Source organism: Neomonachus schauinslandi, chromosome 9 (assembly GCF_002201575.2).
Source record: "Neomonachus schauinslandi chromosome 9, ASM220157v2, whole genome shotgun sequence".
In the NCBI taxonomy this organism is placed as follows: Eukaryota; Metazoa; Chordata; class Mammalia; order Carnivora; family Phocidae; genus Neomonachus; species Neomonachus schauinslandi.
This window is the reverse complement of record NC_058411.1, coordinates 60,594,938-60,622,570: the sequence shown is the minus strand read 5'-3', so window position 1 is coordinate 60,622,570 and position 27,633 is coordinate 60,594,938. Positions and strand designations below refer to the sequence as shown.

At 42.1% G+C, this 27,633-nt stretch overlaps 1 protein-coding gene and 1 pseudogene across 2 annotated transcripts in view; one reads left to right on the top strand and one right to left on the bottom strand.

Moving 5' to 3' along the window:
* The window catches only part of PRORP (protein only RNase P catalytic subunit), a 130,259-nt gene extending 119,442 nt beyond the window's left edge, over positions 1 to 10,817 (top strand). For both annotated transcript variants that reach the window (XM_044918096.1, XM_021695501.1), the window contains 3 exons: positions 5,955 to 6,103; positions 8,854 to 9,049; positions 10,515 to 10,817. In XM_044918096.1, coding sequence (XP_044774031.1) covers positions 5,955 to 6,103; positions 8,854 to 9,049; positions 10,515 to 10,646 — 477 coding nt within the window. In that variant the 3' untranslated portion in view covers positions 10,647 to 10,817. The remainder of the gene's footprint in view (positions 1 to 5,954; positions 6,104 to 8,853; positions 9,050 to 10,514) is intronic.
* Positions 10,818 to 17,785: 6,968 nt separating this feature from the next.
* Positions 17,786 to 18,324, bottom strand: LOC110585477 (annotated as a pseudogene).
* Positions 18,325 to 27,633: the final 9,309 nt, after the last annotated feature.

The window sequence follows — 27,633 nt, the reverse complement described above, 5'->3', positions numbered from 1 at the left end:
GGGTCATCTGTTCTATTCTGTTGATCTGTATGCCTTTCCCTCTATCAATATCACAGAATTTCGATTACTTTAGCTCTATAATAGGGCTTAAGATGAGGTAGACTGATTCTTCCCAATTTATTTTTTTTCAAAATTGTTTTAGCTATTCTTCTTCCTTTGCCTTACCATATAAGTTTATAATAATCCTGTATATATCTACCAAAAAACCTTGCTGGGATTTTGATAGGAATTGCATTAAAAACCCACATATCAATTTGGGAGAGAATTGACATTTTTTTTAAAGATTTTATTTATTTATTTGACAGAGAGAGACACAGCGAAGAGGGAACACAAGCAGGGGGAGAGGGAGAGAAGCAGGCTTCCTGCCGAGTAGGGAACCCGATGCGGAGCTCGATCTCAGGACCCTGGGATCATGACCTGAGCCAAAGGCAGATGCTTAACGACTGAGCCACCCAGGTGCCCCAAGAATTGACACTTTTACTGTCTTGAGGCTTCCAGTCCATGAACATGGATGGTGTTGTTGAGTTCTTCCATATGCTTGCTGATTTGCTGTCTAGGTCTTCTCCCAGTTGTTGAGAGAGGAGGATTGAAGTCTCCAACTGTAATTGTGGATTTGTCTATTTCACAATTTTTGCTTCACATATTTTGCAGCTCCGTTGTTTGGTGCACACGCATTTAGGATTTTTATGTCTTCTTGGTGGATTGATCCTTTTATCACATAATGTCTCTCTGCATATCTGATCATTTTCTTTGCTCTGAACCCTACTTCATTTAATATTAATGTAGCCACTCTGGCCTTCCTTTGATGAATAGTTTGCATGATTTAACTTATTCCATCCTTTAACTTTCCACCAGCCTATATTTGTATATTTGAAATGAGTTTCTTTTAGATAGTGTATAGTTGGGTTATGTTTTTTAACCCCCTGTACCAGCCTCTATTATTTTTTTTAATATTTTATTTATTTATTTATTTGACAGAGAGAGAAAGCACAAGTAGGCAGAGCAAGAGGGAGAGGGAGAAGCAAGCTCCCCACTGAGCAGAGAGCCCGACACGGGACTTGATCCCAGGACCCTGGGATCATGACCTGAACCGAAGGCAGACGTTTAACCAACTGAGCCACCCAAGCGCCCCATCTACCGGCCTCTTTTAATTGGTGCACTAAAGCCCTTTATATTTTGGGGGACCTGGGTGGCTCGGATGGTTGAGCGTCTGCCTTCAGCTCAGGTGATGATCTCCTGGTCCTGGGATTGAGTCCCGCATCGGGGCTCTCTGCTCAGTGGGGAGCCTGCTTCTCCCTCTCCCTCTGCCTCTCCCCTTGCTTGTGCTCTCTCTCTCTCTCAAATGAATAAATAAAATCTTAAAAAAAAAACACCTTTATGTTTCATGTTATTATTGAAATGTTAAGATTAGGGGCACCTGGGACTTTGGATACTACATGCATATATATATGTATGTATGTATATGTATACACACATATACACACACACACACAATATCACTGTCTGCTGGTGTCATCTTTGTAACAAGTTTTCTGTATTGCCAGATGGCCTCTTTCTAGTCCTTTGGCTAGAGAAAACAGGCCTTTGTTGGGCTCTTTTTGTCTTTGGCATTTCTGGGTTTCCGGCTTCTTCAGCTCCAAGTCTAGGATGTATGAGGCAAAAAGAACTCACTGCCATGTCATTCTTCATGCCCCCAGGTCCCTAGCCAGACTTTTTTCTCTCTACCTTTCACAGTCTTTTTTTTTTTTAATTTCTGAATTTTTTTTCCTTTATGTGGAAAATAGGCATAAATCTCATTTTATGCTGTTTTTTTTTAAATTTTATTTTTAAGCAATCTCCACACCCAACATGGAGCTCAAATTTGGAACCCCAAGATCAAGAGTCGCATGCTCCACCGACTGAGCCAGCTAGGCACCCCTATGCTATTATTTTATATTTTAAATGTGTTTGAAAACATTTTGATTTTTGGAAACATCAGACTTTCAAAGTCTTTCTGTGTTTGTCTTATATAACGTCTAGGGGTTTTAGTTGTACTTAGTGGCAGAGATAGGAAAAAGTAGACCTACTCCCATCTTCCTAAAAGTGGAAATCCCTCCCAGTTTTATTTTTGATCTAATGTAGAGTTAAGGTAAATTTTCTTTTTCTTTACTGTTCTGAGTATACCTCTGACTCTGACCCAGCCCACTGGATCCAGCCCTGGAATTTACCTCAGAGGAAGTTGGCTCATAGCTAGACTGTTACAGAGTTTCAGGCCAGTGCCTTTATTCTGTATACATATCTTTCTTTCCTGTGTCTTTCGCTTTTTCTCCTTTGTTTGCGTTGTTTCAGAGAGAGAGCTGCTGCTACTAGAGACCTCTAAGCCAGAAGATGGTGCCCCAGAGCAGTTCAAGCTAATCTTTGCTGTTCTTCTCTGGGCCCCTGTTTTTAACTTAATATTAGGAAACTCAAGGCTGTTTATCTAAACCAGCATATAGCTCTGAAGACCCAATTGTGTTTTTCTTTAAGCCATGTCATCCCAGTTGCAAGAAAGTTTAAGCAATCAGTATCAAAAAATGTTTTTGTTTGAATTTTTTTTTGTATCTTTAACTTGGTGGCAATTCATATGGAAAATTTAAAAGTAATTGTTATTCCTCTTAATGAATTGAGTTGACATTTGTAATTGGGCTCACAGAAAATAATCTGTAACCTCAGCATAGCTTTAGGAAAGGAATGTTATAGGGGTGCCTGGGTGGCTCAGTCGGCTAAGCAGTTAAGCGTCTGACTTCCTCTCAGGTCATGATCTCAGGTCCTGGGATCCAGCCCTGCATGGAGCCCTGCAGCAGGCTCTGTGCTCTGCGGGAGTCTGCTTGTCCCTTCCCGTCTCTCCCTATGTCCCTCCCCCTCCCCCTGCTCATGCTTTCCCTCTCTCAAATAAATAAATAAAATCTTAAAAAAGAAAGAAGGAAAGAAAGGAATGTTATAAGTGCATTCTGAAGGAGATGCACCTCTCATTGTCTTTTGAGGTATTTGAATCGATCAGTCAAACTTTCTTACAGTGTAGATGTTTGCTTTTTGATTACTAGCCTAACTTTTAAAATGATGGCTTAAAAGATTATATAAAAATGTATGGAATAAAACTACTGGTAGATACATGTTAACAGTCTTTGGGTGGTAAGGTATGAGTGGTTTCTTCTTTGTCTTTCTTCTGGTCTATATTTTTTAAGTTTTCAATAATGAGCAACTTTTTTGACTGAGTATATTCTTCAGCTAATCAGAAAATATTTATTAACCACCTAACAAATGTAGAGCCAGCATATATATTTTCCTAGCCTTGATAGGCACTCCCTCACTAAAGACAGGGCTCTTTATGTCTTTTTTTTTGGAGATTTTATTTATTTATGCAAAAGAGAGGGGCGCCTGGGTGTCTCAGTCGTTAAGTGTCTGCCTTCGGCTCAGGTCATGATCCCAGGGTCCTGGGATCAAGCCCTGCATTGGGCTCCCTGCTCTGCGGGAGGCCTGCTTCTCCCTCTCCCACTTCCCCTGCTTGTGTTCCCTCTCTCACTATGTCTCTCTCTGTCAAATAAATAAATAAAATCTTTTAAATAAAAAAAGAGAGAGAGCGCGAGTGCACACGCAAGGGCGGGGGATGGGGGGAGACAGAGGGAGAGGGAGAAGCAGACTTCCTGCTGAGCAGGGAACTGATATGGGGCTTGATCCCTGGAACCTGAGATCATGACCTGAGCCAAAGGCAGATGCTCAACCAACTAAGCCACCCAGGCGCCCCAGGGGCCATGTCTTTTAAAATTTTGTAGGCTGAGATACCTACCATGTGCCTTATACATAGTGAGACCTGGGAAATAACTGTTGAATGAACACAGAAGCCTTTATTCCTAGCTTTGAAGGAAAGAATTATATTTTACTGGTTGTAAGGCTTTGGGTTTAGAGGCCTTACACTGGTCTTGGTATACTTTTCTGCTTATGTATGAGCACACATTCAGTGGGCAAGTTGTGTCCATTCTGTCTTAATTCTAGAACTACTAATTAGGGATAATAAAACCAACTGCAGTTTCCTAAAATAATAAGGTTAGTAATAGAGTAGGATGGATGATATAAATCCAAAGCATTAAGCAGTAATATTAAAAATTTGGCCCTTACTAAATTCATTCTTAGACTGTTAGAAAGTCTACACAGATATTATACATAAGAGGTGCAATAGCAATATTTGACAACTGACCAAATAAATGAAGTTTTATTGAGTAAAGAATTTTAAATATCCTAAAAATCTACATGGGAAGAAATTATGAGTAAAGAGAAGCTAGATTAAAATCAGTGCCTTTTTAGGGGCGCCTGGGTGGCTCAAGTCTGTTAAGCATCTGCCTTCAGCTCAGGTCATGGTCCCGGAGTCCTGGGATTGAGCCCCATATTGGGCTCCCTGCTCAGTGGGGAGCCTGCTTCTCCCTCTCCCTCTGCTGCTACCCCTGCTTGTGCTCTCTCTCTGTCACATAAATAAGTAAAATATTTTAAAATAAATAAGTAAAAATAATAAAATTAGTGCCTTTTCCAACCAAGATTCAAGAAAATTAATGATTTATTCAGTGACTTTCAACTCCTGATTTTCATAGGCTCAGCAACTGTTATAAAGAACTTTTATATTTCTGATACAGTATTATATAATTTAATTTTTCATTAACTTTTATTTTACTTAGTAATATCCATTTATAGCTTAGTTTAGTAAGTTGTCAATAAAAGTAATCTATAAACTTCTCCTTATGAAAGGTTGAATGTAGGCAAGCTTACCAAGGTACTAGATTTGCTAAAAATCCAGACTTTTGGGAGGCAGTCATGTGCACAGAAGATGGGTGGGAAGTAGAGAAAATGGGAGTAAATTCACTGAAAAGGAGACTAGGGAATAGAAATTGACAGATCTTTGAGTGGAAAAAAGGATTTCAGTGAAAGGTAGCAGTCTCAGCAGAATCATGACATGGAAAAGTTGGCTGAAAAGATGCTATCTAATCCAGCCGTATACAAACTGTAAAAAAAAAAAAAAGTAGAACCCTTTATTCAAATGGAAACTTATGCAGAATACCAATATATAAATATACAAAAGCTGAGCTGTTTTGGTTAAAACAGGGTGGGTACTAAAACCCATCCTCGTTGAACCTCCCTCTATCTATCCCAGTGGACTCTGTGGAACACACTTTAAAAACAACTTGTCTTGGGGCAGCTGGGTGGCTCAGTTGTTAAGCGTCTGCCTTCAGCTCAGGTCATGGTCCCAGGGTCCTGGGATCGAGCCCTGCATCGGGCTCCCTGCTCAGTGGGAGCCTGCTTCTCCCTCTCCCACTCCCCCTGCTCATGTTCCCTCTCTCGCTGTGTCTCTCTCTGTCAAATAAATAAATAAAATCTTAAAAAAAAAAAATAAAAACCACTCATCTTGTCTATGCTTAGACCCCTCCCCCCCCAGACCCAGTGAAATGTAGCCTAACTAGTAGGAAGGTGGTAGACATTTATTTGTAATAAGAAAACATTTTCTTCCAGGCTTACAAAGATGGAAAATTATTTTTCTTTAATTTTTTATTGTTATGTTAATCACCATACATTACATCATTAGTTTTTGATGTAGTGTTCCATGATTCATTGTTTGTGCATAACACCCAGTGCTCCGTGCAGAACGTGCCCTCTTTAATACCCATCACCAGGCTAACCCATCCCCCACCCCCCTCCCCTCTAGAACCCTCAGTTTGTTTTTCAGAGTCCATCGTCTCTCATGGTTTGTCTCGCCCTCCAATTCCCCCCCTTCATTCTTCCCCTCCTGCTATCTTCTTCTTTTTTAAGATGGAAAATTATTTTAAGGAATGTTTTTTCACCCGTTACCAGAAAAGAGTGTTTTACCATTGAGACTACCAGTTGGAAGAACCATTCCATTTACTCGCGATTCTTCCCTTGGCCCTCTTGGGGACTGGCTTTGTGTTTTCTAGCTCTTGGATGTGGTCTCTCAACTAGCCAAGCGGAACGTGCAGCTGCTGGTCCTGGGCCGAAAGCACATGCTAACACAGCACTTGAGGTGGAGAAAGGATGAGATGAAAAAGGTGCAAAAGCAAGCCAGGTGCTTCTTTGCTGACAACATGTAAGTACTAAAGGTACTAGGTGAATTACACTCGGCCCAAGTCATCTGCTTGCTAGGTACCTATTTTTGCCATTTTTAAAGTGCATGCGTATGAATCCAAAAAAAGATTTGAGGCAGCTGACAAAAATCTACTTCCTACAGCAGGATAAATTTAAATAGATGAGGAAATCAGGATAAAGGAGAACTAGGAGGAAGATAAAGTCAGAAGTGAGATGAGTACACAGAATGCATGCCATTAGGTCCTACATAGATCATTTAACAAATATTATACATATATGAGCACCTTCTGTGTTCTTGGGAAACCGCAATTGTTCACCAAGTCCCTCCCTTCTTGGGACTTAAAATAAACAGGTAAACAAATAAAAATGTAATGTAAGTCCAGGCAGTGATCAATGCTAAGAAGACAATAAAGCAGAGTAAATAGGTAAAAAAGGATTAGGTAGGGGGTAGGTCAGAAGATAGCAGATGGGGTGGTCAGGAATAGCCTTTGGGAGAGGGCAGATACAAGGAGAAGGAGTCATTTGAGAAAATGGGAGGGTGGATGGAAAAACATATCAAGCAGAGGGAACAGCAAATGTTCAAAAAGCTATGAAGCAGGAATGTGTTTGGCATGTTTGAAGAAAGCAAGCAAACCAGTGCAGATGAGCTATAGCAGCAAGAAGAAAAGTACTAGGTTCTGAGGTCAGAGAGAAGGCAGGGACCACAGTAAAGAAGACCTTGTGGGCTCTGGTAGGCAAGCAAGGAACCTGGATTTTATTCTAACTATAAAGGGAATGTTGCTATGAATGACAACTTCTCAGGAAGCCAAAGGAGCATGGAAAACAAATGGTACAGTGTCCATAAAGAAGAAAGCATCTACTCCAGAGGGGCACAGATCCTCAACAGTACATGTAAAGTTTTAAAATACACTTAGTTTTACATATGATTTATGCTGACAAAAGTTTATTTCCAACTTTGTGTGGATAATGTGTGTACCCTCAGCCCCAGGTCTAGGTTTCGTTATGTTGAATGTGATAGCTTCAGGATTTGTCAGTATTCCCCAAATTATTTATTCCTAAAAAGGTAAAATGGCTCTCAGTGCATGGAGCAGGAGGCTAACCCCTCATTCAGATCCCAAACCAATCCCTTTTTTCTTTAGCTAAGTCCTTTTATGTATTCCCGGAAAGGGTTACTTCTCTATCTCTAAGAGTAGAAGACGACAATAATGCTCTGCACACACTCACTTTAGGCAACAGTGGGTAGACATGAGGAGCACAGTCTTTAATTAGTCTACCCAGATTCAGACATGGGCCTGCCACTTCCTATCCGGGAAGGTGTTTCCCTTCTCTGTGTCTTCTTCATATGTAACCCCCAACGGGTTATTGTGAAGATTAAATGAGAGAATACCGTAAATAATACATATAAAACTGTGGCAGGGCACCAAGTACATGAAAAGCACGTTTGTAGTGCTGTCATCATTACTGTTCTTTTCCTTAGGTGGAGGAATTGGAGAAATGTGATGGTAAAACCAAAAAACCTGATGGAAATTGGTCTCATGCTTGGTTTGGGACTTTAAAGTGACCTTCTGAGGCTTTGGATTTGAATATTTAAGTTTTTAACATTAATTCTATGTTCCACAAATGTGCCAAAGAAATCCTTTCAAACATATACTACAGAGAATAGTATAGTGAATCTCCATGTAACTGTCACTCAGCTCCAACGATTACCATCATTTTTCTCATCTTGTTCCATATAGCCCCCTATTTTTTTCTTTTCCTCTCTCTTTTTCCTGAAGATTTTTAAGGCAGATATATTCCAGTCATTTATCATTTCATTTGAAATAGTTTAGTATAAAATAAACATCAGATGGTCCCACTTTGGGTCATTTGGATCAAGGCATAAGACCTATCCCATGCTGCGGTCCGAGTGTCCTGAGCCAAGGCGGCCCCTGCTGTTCTTACAGCATACCTCCTCCATTGCTGAGTGCTGAAGCTGAGGGTCCGTTGGAGACTCTGAGTCAGTGGCTCTTCTCAAAGCAGGTGATGCCTTCTGTTGCGGATCTGGGTGACTTCCCAGAAGCTGCTTTGAGATACCAATTTTAGCTTTGAGGCAGCCCATTATTTTTGGTAGCTTGCAAGGAAGTGTCATCCTGTCCTATTAATATTATGAACATTTTTCGAGTTTGAGTGGGGGTGGGGGGGGAAGGGTGTGCTCCGTGGTGGATAAGGCCAATAGGAACAACACCCGGGGCACACAGAGAACCAGCTTTTGAATGTGAAGAGGGAATTATTGTTAGAATTTTCCATTTTAGTGGAAGAACCCAACTGAGCCAAGTTGAGCATTTGCATTCCCTTCCCCTTAGCTTTCCATTTGTATTCTAGATAGTGCTGTCTACTACCAAAAGACTTGGAGGTGGTTGGTTTATAAGCATCACTGGGATCATGTCACTTAAGAATGAGAGCACTGGGGCGTCTGGGTGGCTCAGTCGGTTAAGCATCTGCCTTCAGCTCAGATCATGATCCCAGGGTCCTGGGATCGACTCCCACGTGGGGCGCCCTGCTCAGCGGGGAGTCTGCTTGTCCCTCTCCCTTTGCCCCTCCGCCAGCTTGTGTTCTCTCTATCTCTCAATAAATAAGATCTTAAAAAAAAAAAAAAGAATGCAGAGCTCCTCTGAGGAAAGTAGAATAAGAAGTAAAAAGCGTGGTAACGAATGCTATCCTCTGCCTCCTTGGGGCTGTGTGTGATTGTATTCTTTCTTCTGCCTGGCTCAGCTCAGAGGATGATCCGTTCCTTCTGTATGCCACACTGCACTCGGGGAACCACTGCAAATTTATCACAAAAGATCTGATGCGGGACCACAAGGCCTGTCTACGTGATGCCAAGACCCAGCGCCTCTTCTTTAAGTGGCAGCAGGGACATCAGCTAGCAATTATTAATAGGGTTGCAGGATCAAAAATAACCTTTCAGGTATGTTATTTGTTCTCTACATAATGTCAACAGAGTGTGGCACAGTCAAAGAATGTTGCTACTAGTTGGAGGTTTTAAATGCTTTATTTTTCTCAGCTGTAGGTTGGTATTTGGAATTAGCCAGTTCCTGGAAACAGAAAGTCGGCCAGGGCAAAAGTTTTCATAGACCAGCCCCATATTAATTGACATAGTGAAAACATCTGAGATGTCATCAATTGTGACTTCAATTATGTCACTGATTATAACTTGTTTTTTATTTTCATACATATTTTTTATTTTCCTATTTATTTGCAATAGCTGAAAATTCCTTATCCTTTATGGTTCATCATATTTCTGCTAAGCAACTCCTTTTTCCTGTTAATCCGCTTCTGCAGCATGGTCTCAACTGAGTTCTCCTTTGATTCTAGTTTAGATTCCTGCAAATACAAGGAATGTCTCTTGTATGAAAGCAAAGGGAGAAAATCCAAAGGCGAGTTATTATGGAAAAATACACTAGTCAATGGTAAATGCGGTCCAATGGTCAAAAAACATACAAAACAACAGATCTATACAAAAAAATCAAGACTTGGGAAACGATATAGGACAACTGGCTTGGTTTTCTCAACAACAAAAAATTACAAGAATAGAGATGAAAAGTAAAGCACTATTTAAAATTAAGAGATAGGTTAGCCTGATGATGGTAGTATTAAAGAGGGCACGTACTGAATGGAGCACTGGGTGTTATACACAAACAATGAATCATGGAACACTACATCAAAAACTAATGATGTAATGTATGGTAATTAATGTAACATCATAAAATTAAATTTAAAAAATAAAATTAAGAGATAATTCAGTCATAACCTAATTTCAACTCCTGTTCAAAGAAATCAACTGTAAAAATACGTGTATGCACATGTAAAAATTGGGGAAATGTGAATAGTAGATATCTGATGATAAGGAATTATTAACTCTTAAGTGTAATAATAGTATTGAACTTTTATTTATAAAATGGATCTTATCTTTTAAAGGTACATATTGAATATTACAGAAGAAGTGATATAATATCTGAGATTTGCTTCACAATAATCATGGGGGGTAGTATGGATGAAATAAAATTAGCCATGTGTTGGTAATTGTTGAAGCTGGGTGGTACCTGGGAGTTCATTATACTGTTTCTCTACTTTTGAATATATGAAGTCTTTCTCTCCCATACAAAGCTGATAAAGGCAAGTAAAGAGATGCTATCGCCTATAAATGTAATACTATAGAGAATCTTTAACCTTAAAAACGAACCCACCCCAAAAAAAGGGACCCCTAATTCTAGGGTTCATCTTCACAGAGCTAGCTGCTCTCTGAAAATCCATTGTTAAGTAAGAGAGAATGCTCCTGAAGCAAGCTGAGAAATTGTCAGAAAAGAAAGGGAAATGGCCAGGTAACCCCTTAGTGTTGTTCTCAATGTTTGGTTCCCTTTTTAATTCAACAGCATATCCCCTGTTATGACACAGTGGTACAAACAACTGGAGACTCGTGGCACATACCATATGATGAAAACACGGTGGAAAGATACTCCTATGAAGTGCCAACCAAATGGCTTTGCCTTCGCCGAAAGACGTGAAGACTCTCCCCCATGCTAAACTTGTGTTGGGGTGCCCTTCTGGTTGGCGTCAGAGCACTTCAGTTGATGCTTGTTTAGCAGTGCTCCTGCGTGATCCACTCTGTCCTGTTTGGTCCAGTTGGTTTGCATGTCAACAGATTGACTTTTTTTAATGAAATAAAATATAAAATCTTTTCATAACCAGTTGCATTTGTTTTTGGAGACTTATCCAGACTTGGGGAACTCAAGGCAGAGTGAAGCCTACGTTTCTGCTGGTGGGCCGGCTACTCCACTTACTTGGGCAACAAGTGCTTCTGATATCCATTTTGCTACTCCTGACCTCACCTTCCAGGTCCCCCAATAGCAGAATCAATGCATCTAGGCCCAGGCTGCTCATGTTGTTGCTAAACCCCTTCTCCCATTTCCAATATCATCTCATCCTGTACAGATTATCTCCTGCTCACACTGAATCACTTAATGTTCTCTGTGATAAACTGGCCAAGGTATCAGAAGCTTATTAGCGACTCTTACTTACCATCCAATGATTTGGGTTGGAGGAAAAGGAGCAGTTCATTCTCTTTAGCCTGTGGTCATTTGTTCTTCATTCTACAATGCCTTTTTCAAGTTGGTTCAATAGTTTGTGAACACTATTAATTCCATCACTCAGTATATGAGAGCTTTTTAAAGGATACAGATTTTTTTTTTCATTTAATCAAGTTTGACTTAGTTTAACAAGTCATAACTTTTCATATTTTCCTCTGTTTTACCTGCTTGCCAGCCATCATACACCTCATTGGACCTTGATTTTAACTGGAAATATTCATGTCCCAGTACTTGATGTTCTTTACTTAATCATACATACATACTGTATGGTTTAATATTCAAGAATAGGCCAGGGGCGCCTGGGTGGCTCAGTCGTTAAGTGTCTGCCTTCGGCTCAGGTCATAATCCCAGGGTCCTGGGATCAAGCCCCGCATTGGGCTCCCTTCTCTGCGGGAGGCCTGCTTCTCCCTCTCCCACTCCCCCTGCTTGTGTTCCCTCTCTCACTGTCTCTCTCTCTCAAATAAATAAAATCTTTAAAAAAAGAAAAAAAAAGAATAGGCCAAATCAATCTGTGGTGATAAAAATCACAATAGTTTCCTGAGGCAAGGGCACAAGAGAACTTTCTGGAGGGTGATAGAAAGTTCTATATATTGATCTGGATGATGCTAACTTAGGTGTATATGTTAATATTAGTCAAAATTTATCACACTAAATACTTGAAATGGATGTATTTACAACAACATATCAAAAAATATTAACATTAAAAAGGTAATCATCTGGGCGCCTGGGTGGCTCAGTTGGTTAAGCGACTGCCTTCGGCTCAGGTCATGATCCTGGAGTCCCTGGATCGAGTCCCGCATCGGGCTCTCTGCTCGGCAGGGAGCCTGCTTCTCCCTCTGACCCTCCCCCCTCTCATGTGCTCTCTCTCTCTCTCTCATTCTCTCTGTCTCAAATAAATAAATAAGATCTTTTAAAAAAAAAAAAGGTAATCATCTAGGGGTGCCCAGGTGGCTCAGTCAGTCAAGCTTCCAGCTCTTGGTTTTGGCTCAGGTCATGATATCATGGTCATGGGTCTCATGATGCATGGGTCATGGGATTGAGCCCTGTGTCTGGCTCCTCACTCAGCAGGGAATCTGCTTGAAGATTCTGCCCCCACCCCACTCACTTGCACATATGCTCTCTCTTTAGAGCTCTCATAAATAGATAAATCTTTTAAAAAAGAATTATTTACATGAAATAAACAAGTAAATTACCTCATTTACATAAAACCGTCTACACAAATATAAGTAGGATGTGTAGTATGCAGAGAGAAACTATCCAGGAAAAACACAGGAGGGAATGTTTCATCTCCTTATCCATTTACTGGATCCTACACTGCTGCATGCCTAGACAAAATAGCTCTCCAGGAAAGTGTTTAATAAACTGATAATACTGAAGATGCTGAGGCTCAGAAAGTTCTCATAAATCCAATCTGCTTATTTTCTAAATTTCATAAATCACATACTTAGAAAACTGTGCTTTCAGTGAATTAAACTTTTTCTAAAGGCACTGTCCTAGTTTTCAGAAAATTTTTAAAAAGAAAAAAGCATTTGTTAAATCTAAAAGCCTAATGCAAATACCTCACAAGGAGCAAATGTAGAATGGGGGAGGATACAAAAGGAATCCTAGAACTTTAGAGTAGGAGTGAACCTTGAAGAACATAAAGTCCAACAGTAGCATTTTATAGAGGAGGGACAGACCCAGAAAGATGTAAAGGCTTCTGTGGATCCCACAGCTAGTTAGGAAAGACATTTCAACTGTAACCCACCTCTGATTCCCAGCCAAATATTCTTCCTTCTGTACACTGATTTAGGCTAGAGTAGTTCATAAAAATTCAGGCTGAATGGTGGAGCATCCAGTATTTAGATTTAGGAACTTTGTTAGCCACATAAAAGAAAGGGGGTAGAATGAGAGCAAAGAAACAAGGGAGTACCTCTCTAAAGGGCCCACGTTTGCAAAATGGCTTATCAGTGTAGAAAATTGGGTAGGGAAATTACCTTACTTTTGAACTCTTTAATACTATTCAAAAATAAAACCCTAGGGGGCGCCTGGGTGGCACAGTTGGTTAAGCCTCTGACTTGGTTTCAGCTCAGGTCATGATCCTGAAATCCTGAGATGGAGCCCTGCGTAGGGCTCCACACTCAGCGAGGGGTTTGCTTGAGATTCTCTCTCCCTCTTCCCCTGCCCCTCTCACTTGTGCTCTCTCTCAAATAAATAAATCTTAAATCAGACAAACCAACCAACCAACCCTCGGGCTCCTGGCTGGCTCAGTTGGAAGAAGATGTGACTCTTGATCTCAGGGTGGTGAATTCAAGCCCCACATTAGGTGTAGAGATAACTAAAGAATAAAATTTTTAAAAATCCTAATTTCTGCTTGACAGGAATTGAGGTGCATCTGTTCTTTGTCCAGGAGTAGGGGAATTCTAGGACTGTTTAGGGTAAATCACATTGACACAGGACCCTCGCGAATGCAGAGATGTGAAGGAAGGAAGGCAGCTGGTACCCAACACTTAGGCTGCCTTTTGTGTTCTGATAACCTGAGTGGAAAAGAAAAAGCTACTTGTCAAGCAAGGTCCGAGACAATGGGAAGAGGAATTCTTTTAAAAGCTGTGCTCTGAAGAAAACAAAAAAAAAGAAAGTTGTGCCCTGGATTGACAGTATCTTTTAAGTCAGCTACGAACAAATGAAGGCTTTGAGAGGGCATTGATTCTTACCACTGAAAAATACTTCTGAAGGGTTTTGTGCTTGCCTCTGACATGCTCCTGAATTTATACTCTCTTTTCCTTGTTGCTGTTCTCTGGACCCCAGAGTGAGAAGATCTCAAAGGGGAAGCCTGAGTTAACGATTCACTCAGGACTACATCGGCACTACCTCACCTCTAGTGCCTCGTTCGTCATGTTAAATTAATTTTTGTCTTCAAGTTTGCACTTCAATAGAATGACTTGCTCTTTGGTTCTATAACAGGTTTGTCACTTTTTAAAAAATTGTCCTAATGCACCATAAAATGCATCGTGTATGTTCACGTTAGATTTCTTTTTTTCCTAATAGTTTCATTGTAAAGCAGGAATGGAAAGGAAGATTGTGTTATATGGGCACCTGAATTCTGGTCCATCATGGTGAGTCTTACATTCATTGGCTAAAAATTAATATTAATTGAGGGCAAAGCTAAATGGAGTCAGATCTGGTATTTCAGCTGTCCTTCAGTAATTTGGAATTCCTAGAGTGAAAGACATCTAAGGGTGCCCCTGAGGGAATGAGGAACATACACCACTGCGATGAAATGGTGATATTTAGATTTGGGTATTCATCTAGGCTGGGACTTAAGCAGATAGAGCTCTCAGTAAGAGGGACCAGGCAGCTGTTAGAGCCACCTGTAATCCACAGGGTTGAGAGCAGGGTTCCCAGGTAAAGTACAGGACTATGAGTTAAATTTGAATTTCAGATAAATAACATTTTTTTAGTGTAAATATGTCTCAAGTATTGCAGGGACAGACTTATACTAAAAATATTGTCTATCTGAAATTCACACTTAACAAGGCACCCTGTATTTTTATTTGCTACATCTGACAACCCTTGGTGAGAATTAAATGAGAGGGTGAGCAGTAGTGGGGAATGAAGCATCGAAATAGCCCAGCAGTCCTACAGGAGGGGAACAAAGAGGTGAGTAAAAGGCACCTGGGTGGGGAAAGAAAGGCAAGGAGACCAGCTTTTCCCTGGTTTTTCCCAGCCAATGACAAGAAGTCTGCTTGAATGTATACTCTATAAGCAAAGAGACTTCCATTTAGAGATCTACTTAGAGAAAGCCATAGAAAACAGTGAGATGAAAAAACAAGAGAATACCAATGAGTAAATGCAATAAATCTTGAGAAATAATCTTTAATTTCTCTTATCATGTCTATTTCATGGTGTTTCAAAATTCCCTCAAGCACTTTCTCCCGAGGTTTGTTCTTTGTTGGCAATATTCAATCTGACGGGTGCTTCCAGAGACCCCACATACACCACTTGCGTTCAACTGGGAATTGAAATAAACAGGAAGACAATTATCTAGTCACTGATGGCAGCTAAAAATAGTTTGTGTTGCTACTAGAGTACTCTCAGTACATTCTTACCAAATGGATTAAGTTATTAAGGTAACCATAATTTGTTGTAAATTGCAGTGTCATATGAAGGGTTTTTGGTAGTTTCTGACAAGAAATGTGACATAAATTTCAACCGCATTAAAATAATTACCCCTGGGGCGCCTGGGTGGCTCCATGGGTTAAGCGTCTGCCTTCAGCTCAGGTCATGATCCCGGGGTCCTGGGATCGGGCCCCACATCAGGCTCCCTGCTCTGAGGGAAGCCTGCTTCTCCCTCTCCCACTCCCCCTGCTTGTGTTGCCTTTCTCGCTGTGTTTCTCTCTGTCAAATAAATAAATAAAATCTTTTAAAAAAATAAATAAAAATAATTACCCCTGTCTTCTCTTTGGTGTTTGTTAAAATCCGCCCCAAAAAGCAAATACTTGAGAAATCACTGCTAGGGACTTTGATTTCTAATATGGTAGAGACATAAATTCATTTTTGAAGAAACCAAGTCAGATTGCCCTGTCACTCTCAGCTGGACTAGAACATTACTTGCTATCAGGTTGAGTTCACGTCAAAATACTTAAAATCGATTATTAAAACAGATTTCTCTTGCTTTCTATGACTACATTAGAACAGAGAATGTCAGTGTCCTAACAGGTGCCAGTGGAATTCCCTGACAATTCTGCTGTTCATTTGGCTGTCTCAGGCACAGTGGTGACCCAGCCTGGGAGAAGAGAATGGGCCTCCACACCTCCAGGAAATAGGTTCCTTTGGAAGTGGTTATGGCAGGTCTTCCCAAAGGTAAGTCCCCTGCCCAGACTTGTTGCTTAAGATGTACTGTATATACTAAGTCTTTTTTTTTTTTTTTAACCCTGAGATCAAGATGCATGCTCTACCAACTGAGCCAGCCAGGCGCCCCTATTACTAAATCTTTAAAAATAAATTATTCTTGGGGCACCTGGGTGGCTCAGATTGTTAAGCATCTGCCTTCGGCTCAGGTCGTGATCCCAGGGTCCTGGGATCAAGCCCCGTGTCTGGCTCCTGGCTCGGCGGGGAGCCTGCTTCTCTCTCGCCCTCTGCCTCTCCCCTGCTCGTGCTCTCTCTCTGTATCTCTCTGTCTCAAATGAATAAATAAAATCTTAAAAAAATTATTCTTATAGTTTCTTCCTCTTTTCAGTGACCTTAGAATCCAAAAGATTCTAGAATCCAAATCCAAAGCCGCATTTAGAATCCAAAGCCGCATTTTTTTTTCTATCCTCCGCCCCAAAGCTGAGCGTGTAGACTTGCTATTAAGTTTTTATACATATATTTATATGCCTGTTACATATATATAATTTTTTAAAGGATCATTCTCTATAAACTCTTATAACTTTTTTTTCACCTGAGAGAAAATGAAAACTTCTTTGTATTTCTACCACTTCTTCTTCATGTACTCTAATCATAATAATGTATATTCCTAAAGCGAGGCAGCCAAGTTGAGCCGGGGCATTGTTGTATATACCATAAAATACTACTTGCAGGGCTGTGTACTCATAAACTCCTTAAGCCTTCCTTGTCTTCAGAAGGAAATTTGTGTTCCAGGAAGCTGTCAGTCTGATAATATCTACTGGTTCAAATGAAGGGTCATGTCCTTTGGCATTTAGTCTTGTTCTGGCAGGCGTGGTTAAATCTTTGAAGAAATGAATCTTTTCCAAGTTAGGCCCTCTAATGCCCAACTACTAAAGAAATAAACTCTAGTCAGACCAAGTTTTTGAAGAGAGGCTCAGGAAGGATTGCTGCTTTACACAGATAAAGAGCTTTTTATCTTTTAAGGCAAATCACATGGCTCTTTTTGTTCATTGACACACCAAGGGAAGTTTATGTGAGGAAATCAGTGTCGAACAGTTTGTGCTTTATAAGTGTCAGTAGATTTTTTATTCCCACCCACTGCCGTTATCCCCAGAGATTCCAACACCACCCGTATTTTGGTCTCGTTTCTTCTTTTTTTTTTTTTTTAAGATTTTATTTATTTATTTGACGGAGAGAGACACAGCAAGAGAGGGAACACAAGCAGGGGGAATGGGAGAGGGAGAAGCAGGCTTCCCGCCCAGCAGGGAACCCTATGTGGGGCTCGATCCCAGGACTCTGGGATCATGACCTGAGCCGAAGGCAGATGCTTAACAACTGAGCCACCCAGGCGCCCCGTGGTCTCGTTTCTTAATCTCTTAAATTTGGGTCATTTTGGCCCCCTGTGAGATGGCCAACCTGGACCTTTTAAATTACTTAAAAGTGTTCCAGCTTCAGAATTTCCAACTCTCAAGTTCGTCATTTTGACCACAACTCTTTACTCGCCCTACTCCTTCATCCCAACAACCAGCTCATTGGTGTGTCCTGAGGCCCATCCCTTCCTTACTTTAAAGGCCTCAATTGTCAATCCCCATTTGGGTTTGCTTTCCTTCTTCCCCATCCCACTTTTGGTTTTTTTGTTGTTGTTGTTTTTGGTTTTTTGGTTTTTTTTGAAAAGCACTTGTTAGCATTTAATGAATACCACCCCACCCCCACCCCCCAACGTGGCTTCGAGCTACTAGAACGCAGGCGCCCCCGACTGTGTTAATCTCCTTTGCTCTTCTACTGAAGAATTTGGTCTTCACGATGACAGGCTGTTTTGGGAGTTTTCCCTTTCCCAAAACTTTTAGTAGCCCGATCTCACCACATCAATGATACGAGCAGCTCCAGTCTTGTTTTTGGCGGCATTTACCAGTGTCTGCTCACTGACCAAGGTCCACAATTTATCAAGGTTGACAGTTGGACAGAAGCTCTGGTTCCTCTTTAGGTGGTAATGTCTCATACCAACTTTTCCAAAGTAACCTGGGTGGTATTTGTCAAAGTTGATCCTGTGGTGATGCATGCCACCAGCATTACCCCGGCCTCATGGGTGCTTCCGGTGCTTGCCAATGCGGCCGTGGCTGTGGCTCACGTGGCCCCGAAGTTTCAGGGTCTTCCTCAGTCTGGATGGCGTGTCGGCAGCCCAGACGGAAAAAGCCAATAACACTGCAGATTCTTTTACCCCTTTCATCTCCTGCAGTGCCTTCTATACCTCATATTTGGATAGCCCCAAACCATTCCTCTTCATTCCTACACACCAGTATTGCTAAAAAAGTCGTGAAATTATATAGCTGGAACTTCACTCCTATTTAAAGATTCTTGTTTTCATCATCATTGAATTCCCATTAATTTCCTGAAGGAGCTCTCTCAACCTTTGCAAAGTTGACTTGAAAAATAGCTTATCTCCTGGAACTTCCATTTCCTTTTCTGTTAAGTGGGGAAGATGGGCTACAGCAGCACTTCTCAAACTTTAATGGGCATAGGTCATCTGGGATCTTGTTTAAAATGCAGATTCTGATTTGGGTCTGGTGTACCTAGTGATGCAATGCTGCAGACCATATTTTGAATAGTATTTTGAGTAGTGGCAAATGAGCTCAAGCTTACTTTAAAATAATAATACAACAACACTTTTGAGTCTAAGTCCTGAGTCATCACCTCACCATTCTCACTGTAAGCAGATGGCTTAACCAGGATCTACAAGCCATCTGTTCTGAGCCTCTTCAGCAATTTTTGCCCTTTCCAATAACTTTCCTATCCTGACACTTTCTCTCTTTTCTTTTCTAGGTTACTTTTTCTATTTGCCCCCATTCTGTCCCTTCTTGGAGACTTGAGACCTTGTTCTCTTCAGTCAATCCCTTTACACTGGGTCTTTTCCCATCTAACTGCAAACACCATTAGGCTTGTAGCCCGACAAAACCATGCCTTGCTGGGGTTAGTTTAATAGACAAGTGTCTTAAAGGAAGGTGCCATCTCTACCCCTGGTTTCTTCCCAGTTAGGCATTTCTACCTGGGTGGCCTACAGACCCTCAAACTCAAGCACTTTGTAAACCACTCATCTTCACCCCAACAGAGCAACTTCCTGCCTTACTTTTTTACTTTTTTCTTGTTCCTTCCCCCTTACTTGATACTTATTCAATTAGCAAACTGTGTTGATGTCTACCTTTAAAATATCTGTTGTGGGCTTGTCAACTCTTGACTACGTTTCCAAAAGAAAAAGTTCTTTTTTAAAAAAGCTTTGTACATGAAGATATCCATAATAGTGTTATTGATAATAATAATAATAGCATTGTAAATAGCTAAATGCTCAAAACAAGGGAATGAAAAAGTAGATATAATTTTAAATGTTACAGTGATTAAAATGATTCTTCGTGTGTTGGCATGGGTTAAATCAAAAAGCATCTACAAAATGGTATGTCTAATATGATCCCATTTTTTAAATAGGGAGGAAGGAAGAAAGGAAGGGAGGGAGGGAGGAAGGAAGGAAGGAAGGAGACACCTGGAGAAAAGTATCTTAAAGAAATAACATTTTTGGGGGGCACCTGGGTGGCTCAGTTGGTTAAGCGACTGCCTTCGGCTCAGGTCATGATCCTGGAGTCCCAGGATCGAGTCCCGCATCGGGCTCCCTGCTCAGCGGGGAGTCTGCTTCTCCCTCTGACCCTCCCCCCTCTCCTGCTCTCTCTCTCTCATTCTCTCTCTCAAATAAATAAATAAATTAAATCTTTAAAAAAAAAAGAAATAACATTTTTTTTAAAGATTTTATTTATTTATTTGATAGAGTGAGAGAGCACAAGCAGGGGGAACAGTAGAGGGAGAGGGAGAAGCAGGCTCCCCGCCAAGCAGGGAGCTCGATGCGGGGCTCGATCCCAGGACCCTGGGATCATGACCTGAGCCGAAGGCAGACGCTTAACCATCTGAGCCACCCAGGCGCCCCGAAATAACATTTTTTTGATTCTAAAATGTTAATAGGTATCTCTGGGTGTTAGAATTGTGGATGATTTTTACTTTCTTCTTTTGTCCGCATAGTCTGAAAGTGTTACAATGTATGTGCCATATTCCACTGAGGCACAAATATAGTAGATACTAAGATGCCCAGGTGAGTGTGAGGCACATACCCCACAGGCAGTTTACAAAAAGAATAAAGGAGAGGGTGCCTGGGTGGCTCAGTTGGTTAAGCGACTGCCTTCGGCTCAGGTCATGATCCTGGAGTCCCGGGATCGAGTCCCACATTGGGCTCCCTGCTCAGCGGGGAGTCTGCTTCTCCCTCTGACCATCCTCCCTCTCATGCTCTCTGTCTCTCATTCTCTCTCTTGCAAATAAATAAAATCTTAAAAAAAAAAAAAAGAAAGAATAAAGGAGAATCTGCCTTACAACCTCTGGCCCCTTAGGCAGGCCAAAGCTGTAAAAGAGTCTGAGGAAGGAAAAAGATAAAGAAGTTTCTTTGGAGTGAGCCATTGCCAGTCTGAGTTCCTTGAGTGTCCTCTGATCCCAGGACCCGAAGAAAGATGCCTCAGTAGGAGGACTTGGAGATCCTCCTGCAGTATGAGTGACCCAGAGTGCTGGTGTCTGAGAACACTGAAGCTTCTGTGGATGGGGCCTGAGTCTACCTGCAAATATAGAAGATGACAGAAGGGCTGACAAGGGGCATCGGAAAGGGAACCAGAGAGAGCTCTGCCTTGAAAGTTCTGATGGGGGCCAGATGTGGGAGGGGGAGAGGGTTGTCTGGGGCTGGAGGGGAACTTCTGGCTGCCCAGGGGTTTGAAGAAGGAGCTGCAAGTGGCCGCCAAAATATCAGAGAACCACTGAAGGGCCTAGAAGAGTGGCCAAGAGAAGAGCATCAGCTTTAACCATCTGCCAGGCTCACCAGAAACACCAGCTTTAAACATCTGCTAGGCCTAGAAAGTATTAAGCCACCCATTCTGACCTACCCTCCCCATCCTAGCCCTCCACTGCCCATCCTCCACCTTGGCTAGGGACAATTTTGAGCCAGGAGTGATTAGGGAGGAAAGGCCAACCATGCTCCCAACCTCTTTCCACTGGAGGCTTTAATCTGAAACCAACTTAAACTGGCAGATTAGAAATGATGCAGAGCTGTTTGGAATTTTTATTGTTCTGGAACTTTCTGGATTGAGACTGCATTTGTTATTTAAAGTGACCATAGCACTGCATATTATCTAAGGAACAGAGAAGTAATGGGACCTGCCAGTTTTCAAGTAGAGGCAAGAAAGAGTGGGAGAAGAATAATCACATTGTAGTTTTATCAGTCTGTTCATCATGCCTGTTACTAGAACCCAGATGCCTGCTTCCATCATTTCTTGCCTTGCCCCCACAAAATTAACCACTATCTAATCCTCTAACAGTATAGATTCATTTTGCATGATTTTGTACTTTATATAAATGGAATCATTCAGGATGTGCTCTTCTGTGGCTGGCTTCTTCCTTTCAGTCATAGGTGAGGTCCATCCATAGTGTTGCATGTAATTGTATTTCATTCATTTTTGTTATTCTACAATATTTTGTAGTGTGGGGCACCTGGGTGGCTCAGTCGTTAAGCGTCTGCCTTCTGCTCAGGTCATGATCCCAGGGTCCTGGCATCAGCCCCGCATCGGGCTCCCTGCTCAGCGGGAAGCCTGCTTCTCCCTCTCCCACTCCCCCTGCTTGTGTTCCCTCTCTCACTGTGTCTCTCTCCATCATATAAATAAAATCTTTAAAAAAAATTTTTTTTGTAGTGTGAATGCACCACAAATTATTGATTGTGCTGTTGATGGGCATTTAAAAAGCTACCAGTTTTTGCCTATTACAAATAGCAGTGCTTTGAAGAGTATATTACTTTTCACAGTGGGTGGAGAGAAATTGAAAACTCTCTTGCAAATATTCTTTCCCTTCCGTTCTCATGCCTGCTACCCCAGTTCAGGACTTCAGAAACTTTCACTTGGACTATTAGCAATAGCCTTCTGATTGATATCCCCATGTATAGTTGATCATAAACACTGCCACCACGTTTATAGTCCCAGAGCACAATTCTAATCATGCTGCTTCCCTAACTCAAAACCATTCGATGTCTCCCCATTGCCTTCTAACCAGAGCCTCTAAGTTCCTTAGCTTAGGCCATCAAGGCCTCCTCCCTGCATTTGTATCCTAATCTAGAACATTTGTGAGTCCTAGTCAAGCTAGGCCATTGCCATGTCCTAAACACAGGCTCTTTTTTCTTCTGCTGCTTCTGTTTTCATGCAACTCCATGTTGCATCGTGGTGCCACTCCCACTGCTCCTAACCATTAACACACTTGTCAGAGTTCTTGTCCTCCTAAGCTGAGCTCAGATACACTTCTTCCAGCAGGCAGCTTACATTCCCTATGGCCCAACGTGATTTCCCGTTTACAGTGCTCTGTTGGACTTGACCTTATGTATCATGAACTGCCTCATGGTAGTGTTGCTTTCATTCATGTTTCATCTTCCCCGCTGAACTCTGGTGTGGCCCCCATCTGGTTCATCTGTGTGTCTCCCAGAGCAGCCCCCCCAGTTTCTTACCCATAGAAGGGGCTAAATACATGTTTGTTGAATGACTTTGGGGAAGTCGTCTGAAAATGTCTTCCTGATTTTCACCTCCAGTTCCCACTTCTCTTTTGAGTGAATTCCCCTCTTGCTCCATGGTAATTTGTGTGTGAACTGGCTAACTCAAGAATATAGTCTCTGGTGTGTGACGCTTTGGCTGATCTTTAGGAAATAATAATTTCTCAAGGCCACCCTCTGTAATCATTACCATTTAAACCCCCAATGTCTTAAATGAATTCAATATTTATTAGGCATCTGCTATGTATATGGCACTGTGATAACTGGAATGAAATTTGCTCTACACCTGTAAGACATCATTCCAGAATTTTCTGTCTTGAAAATGTTTTAGATCTGTTTTCTGGTTGATTTTTGAAAGTTTCCTTTGTTTCACCACTGTGGACGAAATGCACTCTGGGTGAAGTCTGGGGACCTCAGCTGAGGTTCCTCATGTCATTTCAAAGCAAGGAGAAAATAAGATTGGAGCACTGTCTTGCTGTCCCGCCAATAATTAGCTTCTTAAGAACTAGTTCCTAAATTAATGACTGAAGATATTGTTTAGAATGATCAGAAATCTCACTCATTTGTTCTCTCCCCCATTACCCCAACGAGAGCCTGGCTCTCTTAAGTCAGAGATGACTTAATTTTGTGGTAAGAAAATAGGAATTAGAGGAAGTCAATTAGGAAACCTCAAGGAAGAGGAAGTGTCTTTAGGCTAAAGGGAAGGCTGTTGAGTCTTATTTCCTCTCTGTTCTTAACTCACTCTCTTGGTACCTGGCCAACTTCTGTACCTCCCTTTCCCCACCTGACCAGGGGGCTGGAATGAGGGTAAGGGTGAGGGTGGTGAGCAGAGTGAATAAAGTTAAATAACATTCATAAAGACCCCAAGAGGATGGGCATGAAAATCTTATCAATGAACTGATTGATGCTTACAGTTCCCATCCCCGTCCACAGCCGTGGGTGAAGCTGCATGTGTATGGGATAGGGTGGGTAAGAACTGGCTGCTTTCCAAGCTAAGAAAATAGACTTTCACTTCTGAACAATAGCAGAGTCAGTGCAGGTTGGTGCGGTACTTGGTTTCCTTCTGTACTAGGGAGAGATCAAAGCAATAGCCAACAGTCCAGTCCTTATTCACCAGTGCCCCCCCCTTCACAAAGAGAGCTCTAAGCTGAGTTCAAGTCTATTAGGTGGCTTATTTTCACTGCAGTGGTTAATTTTTTTTTTTCTCTATGCCTTTAAGGTGGGTACAGCATGCTTACCTGTTTGAGAGGAGAAACCGAGGTTCATGGTCATCAGGTAGTCTGTGGCAAGGCTCAGATTATAATTCAGTGCTTCTGACACTCAGAGCAGAGCCTGACCATGTTCGAGACTCTGGCCCCTCCCTTCCCCTTCTGATTTTTCACTGGAACGTTTGCTGTTCTCTCAAGCTATGAAGGGCTTCCTGTGTTATCATGTCTAAGGGGAAGTTGTATGTTAAAAACCACCAACGGTTAAGTCCAAGCCAGCTGGGGTCTTCCATTGCTGCTTCCAGTATCTGGGGAGACCTGTGAGAATGATCAGTTTTTCTCAAGATCTTTGGCTTCCAGAAACAAGAGATCAGTCGAGCATTTGGTGTTCATTTAAGGGGAGTTTGGGAAAACGAGAGAAACATCAAAAGTTGTAAGAGGATACTACTGAAGTTGTTACAGCTAAAAATCAAGGGTGAACTGAAAACTAAGGGTTTTGGCTCTAAAAAAAAAACAAAAAAGATTTTGCTCTATAGGAGGGGAGAGGGTTCCTGGGTAGTTTTAGTTAAATGTCCTTTGGGGGGCGCCTGGGTGGCTCAGTTGTTAAGTGTCTGCCTTCAGCTCAGGTCATGATTCCAGGGTCCTGGGATGCAGCCCCTGCATCGGGCTCCCTGCTCCGCGGAAAGCCTGCTTCTCCCTCTCCCTCTCCCACTCCGCCTGCTTGTGTTCCCTCTCTCGCTGTGTCTCTCTCTGTCAAAATAAATAAATAAAATCTTAAAAAAAAAATGTCCTTTGGGTTAGGCTGATGCAGGTTAATTCCCTTTCAAATCAAAGGACAGCATTCTCAATATTGGTGATGACTAAGAGAATCCAGGCACAGAATGATATTGACTGGTAAGGAAAGGCTGGAGCAGAAAGGAAATGACAGTTGTGTGACTGCTCTGTTGATAGACATCATCTTGTCCCCACCGTTGCTATTGGAGGATGAGAACCACACTAGATGTTATGGACAAGGGGGCAGCGGAGTGTTGCTTTACTGGAATCTGGTCAGGTAAAGGATTTGAAGGGCTTTCACAAGGGCCTCACGTAAGTCACAGAAGCACACTCCACCCCACATTTGGTGCTTCATTTGTCCTCTTTCGCCCATAGGTTATAGAACTGAAGTATAGAGAAATCATTTTTCTCCTGCTCGGAGACTCAGCCAGAATGACAACTCTCGGGCAGCCAACCGTAGCTAGTGTGGTGCAGGAAGAGCTGCAAGACTGAGATTGCTGTGAGGAAGATACAAATAGGTAAAGCTACAATTACAGGTTCTTGCCCTCAGTCCCCCGAGGAGCACCTGATTGGTAAGTGTGGCCAGAGAGCTGGGGAGAGGTCTGCCTCCCTCCTACTGTTCACCCAAGCTGCTACATTGTTACCTCTGTCCTGGCTGCTGTTGATCTTTGGGGTCCCTTAACATCAAGAAATCCTGACTCTCCTAAAGTACCCTATTACCAGTGCTTATGGCTAACTCACAGGGCATTGTGTTTCAGCATCTGCCAATATCGCATGGAAACAGAGATAAGCTTCATTTTTATATTACCTGGCTCACTGAACTGCCAGCAGAGCAACTTAAGCTCAGGGCAAAATTCTTATCTTGCCTTTAAACACCATGTGATTCAGCATGTCTACAGCCGGTCACTGGGAATCCACGCTGCCACTTTTTACCTTTGCCTTGTGGGTAACCCCAGCCTTCCACCTACCTCCACCCCCAGGGGAGAATGTGGGCCTTGCCAAATGGAGGCCCCCCAGGAGATTTTCCAAGACTCACAAGATGTCAAGTCATCTCTAAAATTTTTCAAAAAACCAGAAAGTCATTTCAAAAAGTCTAACTTGGTGGCCCCACAGAGAGGAAGATCAAACTTTCCACACAGACACAGCAAGTCTGCCCCCATAGGCCTGTATTAAAGCTGCAAGGGCATTGACGACTTTGGCGAAAGCTTCCCCACCCTGTGGGGGGGAAGTCCACCTGGGTGAGTAGGTTAGCTGCTGCTTGGTACCCAGTGGCACATATTCAGTCGGCTTCCAGGGGATTTCCCTCAGCAGTGGAATCAGCAAGGGTTTTGGCTTTCTGAAAGATTTCCCAGAGGAATTCACTTGCCTCGGTGGAAACATCTCAAATTCTAACATAATAGATAGAAATAGGCGGATGAAGTAGAAACAGAAGGCTGAAAACACAGGTACAGGTCAATTTGTAGAAAACTCTGAACTCTAAGCAAAAGACTATTTTATTCAGTAGCGTAAAGAAATCTAGGCAGAGAAGCAACCCAATTGAGATCTTGCTCCAGAAAAAAATGATTTCAAAGAGTGTGGATCAACAAGAAGAGACTATGTGCCAGATCAGACAAACTGGGAAAAGGGTCTAAATTCAGACAGTAGCAGTGGGAATGAAAAGCAGATCTATCCTATCCCATAGGAATAGTCAACAGGATTTGGTAACTGAACAGAGAGGAAAGCAACAATAAGGGCAACTGTTTGATGAGCACTTTTTTTAATGACAAATGACTAAGTGCTCTGAAATGGTGACTTTCCTTATAAAGAACTTTCACAATCTTTTTTTTTTTTTTAAGATTTTATTTATTTGACAGAGACAGCAAGAGAGGGAACACAAGCAGGGGGAGTGGGAGAGGGAGAAGTAGGCCTCCTGCTGAGCAGGGAGCCCGATGTGGGGCTGGATCCCGGGACCCTGGGATCAGGACCTGAGCTGAAGGCAGATGCTTAATGACTGAGCCACCCAGGTGCCCCTCATGAGCACTTGTTATGCGCTAGTTAGTACTTTGTTACTTTGTTAGTACTCCACTTGCCTTCTCTTATTTAATCCTCACAGCAGCCTCCATAAGGTGAATCTTATCCAAATTTAATAGATAAGGGAATCCAGACTTAGGGAGTTTGCATAAGGTCACATATCTAGCAACTGTCACAGATGGCATTTAAATTCAGGTTTAAATAGAAAAGGATGCACTTCTAACCCTTATCCTGTAAGGGATTCATTCATTCGACTAATATTTATGCTCAGCATTGTTCAAGTTGCCTGAGCTATACTGTGAACAACACAAAGACTTTTGCCCTCATGGAGCTTAGTGGGGGGTGGGGGGCACAATAAATAGTGAACAAAATTACGAATTACAGAACAGAAAAAAAGCAGAATAAAAAATGATCAGGATTATATAGGGACAGAGTAAGAAGTTTTGGGGAATTGAAGACTGCATCAAGGTTTTGGCTCTGAGGACTTGTAAAGTGTGGTGCATGGGGCAGGAACTGGCTTGGTGGGAGAAGAGATGAGATGATGAGCTCTGTTTTAACACACTGGATTTTAAGGTACCATGTGTCTCAATGTAAAAAACATCCCACAGGCAATTAGGTAAGACTGTGCTCCATGGGGTGCCTGGGTGGCTCAGTCGGTTGAGCATCCAACTTTTGATTTTGGCTTAGGTCATGATCCCTGGGGTTTCCGGCGTCCTGGGACGGAGCCCCGAGTCCCGCTCTGCCCTCAGCAGGGAGTCTGCTTGGGATTCCTGTCTCCCCCTGCCCCTCCCCCCACATTCTCTCTCTCTCTCTCTCTAATATAAACAAATAAATCTTAAAAAGAGAGAGAGACTTCCCTCCAGAGAAGGGTCCAGCTAGAGACCTAGATTTGGGAGACATCTATATAGAGGGGCTGTGGGACTAAATGAGTTCACCCTCCTTA